Source organism: Notolepis coatsorum (genome assembly GCF_963971535.1).
Source record: "Notolepis coatsorum genome assembly, chromosome: 3".
Classification (NCBI taxonomy): domain Eukaryota; kingdom Metazoa; phylum Chordata; class Actinopteri; order Aulopiformes; family Paralepididae; genus Notolepis; species Notolepis coatsorum.
Genome location: NC_140167.1, coordinates 102613311 through 102621897, shown reverse-complemented (window position 1 = coordinate 102621897; position 8587 = coordinate 102613311). Strand labels below are relative to the sequence as shown.

General features: G+C 44.8%; 1 protein-coding gene across 1 annotated transcript in view; it reads right to left on the bottom strand.

Moving 5' to 3' along the window:
- gpr143 (G protein-coupled receptor 143) overlaps positions 1-7792 on the bottom strand; it is a gene marked incomplete at both ends in the record, with an annotated part of 64241 nt that extends 56449 nt beyond the window's left edge. The window contains one exon of the mRNA XM_084309456.1: positions 7537-7792. Within this exon, the coding sequence (XP_084165582.1) occupies positions 7537-7792 (256 nt within the window). The remainder of the gene's footprint in view (positions 1-7536) is intronic.
- Positions 7793-8587: the final 795 nt, after the last annotated feature.

The following is an 8587-nucleotide window of genomic DNA, read 5'->3' as shown; positions in this document are numbered from 1 at the left end:
ACTGCCGTAGGTGATGATGTCACACTCGAATGTCAACACAGGAAGTTGAACACACGGTGATGCGACCTGGATGCCCGATATGAAGAAACGAATAACCAATAAATATGAAGTTATGTTTGAACTTCTGTTGTCAAGCCTCATCAATATTACCCCACCCCCTTTCCTCACGAATGGAACTAGTGTCGTGGAGTCCGCTTTGAGCGTTTCCAGGGTTAGCAGCTAACGCTAGTTAGCTTAGCCTAGTTATGTGGGATAACTTAGTTAGCAGCTAACGTTAGCCCATTTGCTCGCGTCAATTAAATTGCATGTCATTAAAGGTCCGCACTGGTCTGTGTAATGAAATTACAATTGCATGTCATTTAAGATCCGCGCTGGTCTGTGTCTATAATGAAATGAGAGGAAAGCTCTGCGCTAAAGCAAGTCTCATCTCAGCCGCGACGTGACAACATACTCGATGTTCACAATATACTAATTTACTACATCTCATGTAGAACAAGCCGCGATACATTGAGTATACTCGATATATCGCCCAGCCCTAATTTATACATATAATTATAGGCACAAAAAGTAAGAATAAATAATAAAAATCAACTAAGACAGTTACAAGTCAGTTACAAGTCAATTAAAACTCAATTAAAACTCTTGACTTGACTTGACTACAAGTCGACACACAGTGGTCGGGTCGGAGATCATACTTTTAAATGCAGCAAGAGAAGGAAGAACCTCCAACTTCAGAGTCAGTTGGAGGTCATGCCAGGTGTTGGAAGCATCAAAGGAAAAAGCAGATTTTAGTTAAGAGCAAACTCTAGGAACCCTAAGAACCAACCAGTCATTTGAATGTTGAATCTTATTGGAGACTGGAACACGGATATGCAACGAAAAGATGCACCCGTCTTCAAGTCATTCAGTAGGTTTTGTGATCTGCACGGCCTCAGCCAGCTAATCACCCAACCCACACGTGTATGTGAATCAACTCAGACTACCATTGACCTCATTCTGACCTCCGACAAGTCCAAGATCTCTAATAAAGGGGTTATAGCATGTGGGTTAAGTGATCATTATATGATATTCTGTACCCGCAAAAAACTAAAACAAAAGGCTGGCTGCCACAAAACAGTCACATCTAGAGACCTCAAAACCTACTCTAGCAAGGCCTTCAACCTTGAACTGGAGAGTCTGGACTGGTCAGATGAACTCAATGGTACACTGGTTGAAGAAACATGGCTTGGTTTCAAAACCAAATTCTCAACAATACTAAACGACATGGCCCCCCTAAGAACCACCAGGGTAAAAAATCGCGCTGAGCCGTGGATGCACTCCGAAATACTGGCCGCTATGAAAACCAGAGACAAAAAATGCTCTGAGTTTCGTAAAAGTCAGTCAAAGCTTACTAAAAGCACGAGCAGTGAACTCCAAGCCCACGTGACGTGACTGAACTCAAACTAGAAAGAAACAGACTAAGAAACGACGTAAACTCCATGATCCTTACACCAAAGTACAGACAAAGAATTAAAAGTACTCCCGTAGTCTCGCGAGAGGTGCAGAAATGGGATGTGACGTCAGAGGATACGATCCGGTCAGTGTTCCACAACACAGACTGGATTATATTCCGCGACACAGATAACATTAATGCCTACACGGAGACAGTGCTGGACTATGTCTGTACTAGGGTGAAAGAAACAATCCCCACTACCAAAATGAAAGTTTACCCAAATCAAAAACCCTGGGTAGACAAATCCGTCCGTGAAGCCCTGAGAGAGCGCACCAAAGCATACAATGACGGCCTAGTGGCAGGCAACATGAATGACCACAAGGTGGCGCAACACAACGTAAGGAGGACAGTGTCAGAGGCCAAACGGCGCTACAGGGATAAAATTGAACTCCAGTTTGAACAAGCTGACTCTAGAGCTATGTGGCAGGGGCTCAAAACGATGACAGACTACAAAGGCGCCTCCCTCAAACTGAACAATGACATCTCCTTAGCAAACGACCTCAATACCTTCTATGCGAGGTTTGATGCTGGTAATAACAACACCAGCTCACAAGCCTCGGCAATGGGGGGGGGGGGGGTCGGCTGCTGATGGAGGCGCAGTGTTCAGGGTAACAGAGCATGAGGTGAGGCGGACCTTTAAAAAAGTGAATATCAGGAAGGCAGCAGGTCCGGACGGCATCCCCGGCCGCGTCCTAAAAGTCTGTGCCGACCAACTGGCCCCAGTATTCACTGACATATTTAACCTGTCCTTAGAACAGGCTGTCATCCCCACCTGCCTGAAGAAGTCCACTATTATCCCTGTACCCAAAAAATCCAAGCCTGCTTGCCTCAACGACTACCGCCCTGTAGCTCTCACCTCCATAGCCATGTAGTGCTTTGAGAAGCTAGTAAAGGGCTACATCTGCTCCTCCCTCCCCATCAACATGGACCCCCTGCAATTTGCATACCGCCCCAACAGGTCCACGGAGGACGCCATATCCCATGTGCTGCACACAGCAGCATCACACCTGGACAAGAGGCAGGGGAACTATGTGAGAATGCTATTCATCGACTACAGCTCGGCATTCAATACCATAGTCCCCTCCATACTCATAGCCAAGCTCAGGGACCTGGGCTTGGGCTATGACCTCTGCCAGTGGGTCTTGGACTTCCTGACTGGCAGACCCCAGGTGGTGAGAGCAGGCAACTGCACCTCCTCATCCATCACCCTCAACATAGGGGCCCCCCAGGGCTGTGTTCTGAGTCCCCTCCTCTACTCCCTGTACACACACGACTGTGTGGCTCAGCGGAGTAGCAATACAATCGTCAAATTTGCTGACGACACAGTGGTGGTGGGCCTGATCTCTGCCAACGACGAGAGGGCCTACCTGGAAGAGGTCAAGGTCCTGGCGGGATGGTGCCAGGAAAACAGCCTCTCCCTGAACGTCAGCAAAACAAAGGAGATGATTGTGGACTTCAGGAGGTCGGGGGTCAAGGACTACAGCCCCCTCAGCATCGACGGGGCACCGGTTGAGAGAGTCAACAGCTTCAAGTACCTCGGAGCCCACATATCCGAGGACTTGAAATGGACCATACACATTAACAGTGTGGTGAAGAAGGCACGACAACGCCTCTACTTCCTCAGGCGCCTAAGGAAGTTCCAAGTCAGCCAGAAGATCCTTAAGAACTTCTACTCATGTACAATAGAGAGCATCTTGACCGGCAACATCACCTCCTGGTTTGGGAATAGCACTGCAAAAGACCAAAGCAGACTACAAAGAGTGACACGTTCAGCCGAACGCACAATTGGAGGGGGGCTCCCCACTCTCCAGAACATTTACAACAAGCGTTGCAAGGGGAAGGCTAAGAGAATTATTAAGGACTCGAGCCACCCGAACAACTGCCTCTTTGAACTGCTGCCGTCAGGCAAGCGACACAGGAGTCTCAAGGCGAGCACAGAAAGACTCAGAAGTAGCTTCTATCCCCAGGCCATCAGGCTGCTAAACGAACAATGAATGAACACTACACAACAACAACCACCAAACACACATAGCACACACATCCACACGCACACACTCACTTTAAACAAACACACTGTAGCACCCACTACACACACTTTATAGCACACACCCACTTTAAACAAACACACTGTAGCACCCACTCCCCACACTTTATATTTATGGATGAAGGATTGCACTACAACTCGTACACCTTACTGTAAATTGTACCTAAAATTGTACCTCATCCCATTTCTGCTTTGCACTAGATAGTACTGTACATTAGTACACTGCATAGTATTGTGTATTGTATATTATAAGGTAACTCAGAACATTGTACATATGTCTATACCGAACAACTGTGACCTCATTCTTCTTCTAAATTCATGCTATATTATGTTATTATGTTATTTGATACTATCTTGTCTAGCACAGTCTCTGGAGCGTAACAGTAAGAAGCATTTTGTATGAAAGTATTCTGTACTTCTGTATGACAACTATTAAAGAACTTGAACTTGAACTTGAACTTGATCAAAACTGCAAAAAAGAATTTCATCAATGACAAAACTGAGGAAAACAAAAACAAACCACGTGAACTTTGGAAATTACTCAATAATCAACTAGGATGCAGTAAAAAACTTAAAACCAGATTCTCAAACATAAACATAAAAACGGACAACACGCTCATCACAGACAAGCTGGATGTAGCCAATTACTTAAACATTTTCTTCACAAACATAGCCACAACACTGGTAAACAAACTACCCTCCCACTCAGGGCTTTATGGGGTAGAACACATAGTAGCTTACTACAAAAACCTAGGGGTCCGCAAGGACGACTTCAAGCTGGAAATGGTAACAACAGATGAGGTACTCAATAAACTGAGCGCCCTCCAACCTAACAAGGCCACTGGCCACGACAACATCCCTTCCAAATTCCTCAGAGACTCAGCAGCCGCCATCACCCCAATCATCACACACATAATAAACCTCTCCATAAAACAGGGACACGTCCCCAAGGACTTCAAAATTGCGAGGGTGACCCCTCTGCACAAAAAGGGCAGCAAATTAGACCCAGGCAACTACCGCCCTGTTTCTATTCTCACCTCCATCTCGAAAGTCATGGAAAAAATAGTCTACGAACAGGTCGAAAAATAAAAAAAAATCTAATCTACGAATTCCAATCTGGCTTCAGAACATCCCACTCCACTGACACATGCCTTCTCTATTTGAACGACCACATCAAACAAGAGGTGGACGCAGGCAAATACTGCGGCATGGTCATGCTGGACCTACAAAAGGCCTTCGACACTGTCAATCACTCCATTCTGATTGACAAGCTAAAAGCAATTGGTTTTGATTAGGGCTGCAATGATTAGTCTACATAATCGACGACGCCGATTATAAAAAATCGTCGACGAGGAATTGTTGCGTCGATTAGTCATCAAAAAAATTATTATAATTTTTTTTTTTTTTTTTTGCACTACCTATCTTTGTGAAAGTAGCTTCTCAGCTCTGGTCCAGCCAGCTGAAGACTTCTTAGCTTAACATAACAGACCGACAGTAAGTTTGGGGGAACTAATGGATAACTAGGGATGTTGTTTGGTCCTGACAAGAGTCTCAAAGCAACTCTGAGGTCATGCTCAATGCCCAATCTGTTCCTCTGCTCTGTCTTCAGCTGGACCAGAGCTGAGAAGCCACTTTCACAAAGATAGGTAGTGCAAAAAAAAAAAAAAAAAAAAAAAATGATATAATTGTTTTTCTATTAGTCGACTAATCGAAAAAATAATCGACAGATTAGTCGACTACCAAAATAGTCATTAGTTGCAGCCCTAGTTTTGATAGTTTATCAGTGAGCTAGATGCAATCCTACCTGGAGAGAACAGATGGTGGAGGTAAACGGTACTCTATCCCCCCCCCCCTCACAGTGAGCTGTGGTGTTCCACAAGGAAGCATACTAGGACCGCTACTGTTCCTAATTTATGCAAATGACATGTCGTCAGCTTGTGACTGCAACTTGTTCCTGTTTGCGGACGACTCAGCCCTGCTGGTCTCTGACAAGAACAAGTTGCAGGTTGAAAAAACCCTCAGCTCGGAACTAGGCAAAATCTGCATATGGCTAGTTGATAACAAACTATCATTACACATGGGCAAAACAGAGTACATTCTCTTCGGTTCAAATAACAAACTCAGCAAGACCGACGGCTTCTCAGTTACAGTGGGTGACAATATTGTCACAAGGAAAGATGAAATTACCTACCTGGGTTCCATCCTAGAGGCTAATCTTTCCTGTGACAAAATGGCATCCAATGTAATAAAAAAAAGTCAACCAACAAACTAGATTCTTGTACCGGATCTCCTCTCTGGTAAACAAGAATACCCTGAAGACTCTGGCAGGAGCACTCATGCAAGGGTACTACGACTATGCTTGCACCTCATGGTACCAAAGCACATCAAAGGCGCTAAAAACAAGATTACAAACATCACAAAACAAACTGGTCAGACTACTACTTGACCTTACCCCTAGAACCCACCTCACCCCTGCCCACTTTGACAACCTAGGATGGCTTAGAGTAGACGACAGAGTACAGCAACTTGCAATGGGCCTGGTCTACAAGATACACTACACGACCAAGGTACCCATGTACATGTCAAAATACTTCCCAAAGGTCAGTGAATACCACGACCACAACACCAGAGGAAGCTCAACAAATCATGTTAAACCCAGATTCGGCTCAAACAAGGGACTAAACACGTTTCGCAATTATGCCACATCAATGTGGAACGCCCTACCCACAGCTGTAAAGGAATGTGAATCCCTACCCACATTCAAAACCGCTCTTAACACTTTGTATGCCACTCACGGCTTTTCTCTGGTTTACACCCCGACAGCTGAATGCCACGTCACAAGTATTCTGTTTTTTTTTTTTTTTTTTTTTTTAGCAATCTGAAATCATATTGCATCACGCGAGCCTACCGTTGGAGATCCAGGGACCGCCGGCGCTCAGATGTGAAAAAAGCGCCCCCTATCGTCTCCCAGATGGTAAATCACAATTTTGGAATGGACTCAATGAAAGTGAATGGGAGAACGGATTTCTGACTCCACATTTTACTTCTCACTGATGCAGCCGGGGTCTACCAGAGTTCATTCTGGAGCCTCTGAGCCACGGCGAATATGGGTTATACTGTACACACGATGGATCAATACAATTATCGATTTTTTCAAATGGCGATCGGAAATTGGAATAAACCATTTGGATACCATCTGACCTCAGGTAAGGAATCTATGTTAACAGTGTTAGGATAATCAGACTCGTTTTCACGGATATATAAGCGTTTATGTGATATGTGATATGGCTGTTTTGACTGTAAAAGCCATGAGGAAATAAGAGCAGCGGTTATCAGCGCACGGCACGAGCGTGCGTGCGCACACATATACTATCAATCATCTAGCGTTTATTTGAAAACGATTCATAAATAGGCCGACAAATGACAACGTTCTGTGTCCCTATGCCATAAATGTCATGTATGTTGTGTATGTCATAAATGTCAATATTTGAAAAAATGGGGGACCCTGATGTAAACAAGACAAACGTCTTTCTCTGGTCTGCATCCCCTTAACAATTGTGTGTATTGAGCCGTACTGTATTGTACCCATTCTGCAATCTGTTAAATAAAGTTCTCATTCATTCATCATTCATTCATTCATCATTCAACAACAGCCAGGATGGCTCACATGCTGAGTGATTTAATAGGCCTTAATATCTAGTCAAGCACTGGTGAACTGGTATGTTCAAAGATGGGTTAGAATAGGAGGAATTGGTCTGCAATTCAACAGAAAATCGTAATTGAGGCACATTGCCCGTCCCATGGAGAGAGAGAGAGAGAGAGAGAGAGAGAGAGAGAGAGAGAGAGAGAGAGAGAGAGAGAGAGAGAGAGAGAGGGGGGGGGTGGGTTTAATGGTATGCAGACTCACAAGGGCCTAGACACGCATGGCCATCCCATCAGACGATCACATAATTAGCTACTTCATCAATTGACCATTAATAAGTACAGTAGGCATAATTACCTGCGCATCCAAATATATCACATATACTGATGATAAATAATATTCTCGTCGAGGACGCGGGCTTTGGAAGAGGGTACTGTCCAAGTCTTCTGTAGCCTTTGCGCTTCGGCAGTATTTGCAGTATAGTAAATATTAAACTCAGCCCCGCGCTGCCGATACACAAGGCTCCGAACAGGACGGGCTGGAAGGTCACCACGAAGTCTGTCGCCGGGTCCCGGTTCGGACAGCAGAACGTCTCCAGCCGCGGGGACGCCATCACGGACGGTTAGGAGAAGGGAGAGAGAGAGGGACTCTACGGTGTCAGAAGAAAAATAACAGAAAAGAGAGAGAGAGAGAGAGAGAGAGAGAGAGAGAGAGAGAGAGAGAGAGAGAGAGAGAGAGAGAGAGAGAGAGAGAGAGAGAGGGAGAGAGGGAGAGAGAGAGAGAGAGAGAGAGAGAGAGAGAGAGAGAGAGAGAGAGAGAGAGAGAGAGAGAGAGAATTCATTGAGTCCATAAACTCCCAGAGAAAATCACGGGTTGGGCCATCATGTGCCTCCATTTAATCCCCTACAGTCATGGTTTAACCGCCTCACTGGGGTGCTGGTAGGGGGGGGGGGGGGCAAACAATTTTCTGTGACATTAGGGCTTATTTTGTTGAAAGTGACTAATGACTCATTTAACTAGTAATTATATAAGATGACATAACATGAAAACAAGGAAAGTTGGAAACATGCCAAATGATTCTATTCATAAATGTGGTCCAGGTAAAACTAGATACAGTAAATGATAGGTATAGTTTGAAGAGATTGCACCCCATATACCGGTTATCTTATGAAATAGATGTTTGATTAAAGGGGGAATACCCTACTCTATAGAAAAATACATCTGGAGTTGAAAGTATAGTCTATCCCAGTTGTCCTCAACCTTTTTTGTGTCAAGGACCCTCAAATTGAGTAGACCTTTGTCTCAGAGACCCCCATCTGAAGGTTTTTGTTGTCAAACCTATGATCAGAATAGTCATTATTTTGTATGCTCTCCTTGTGCTGTTGGCCCTATTTCGCTGGGGGGCCCT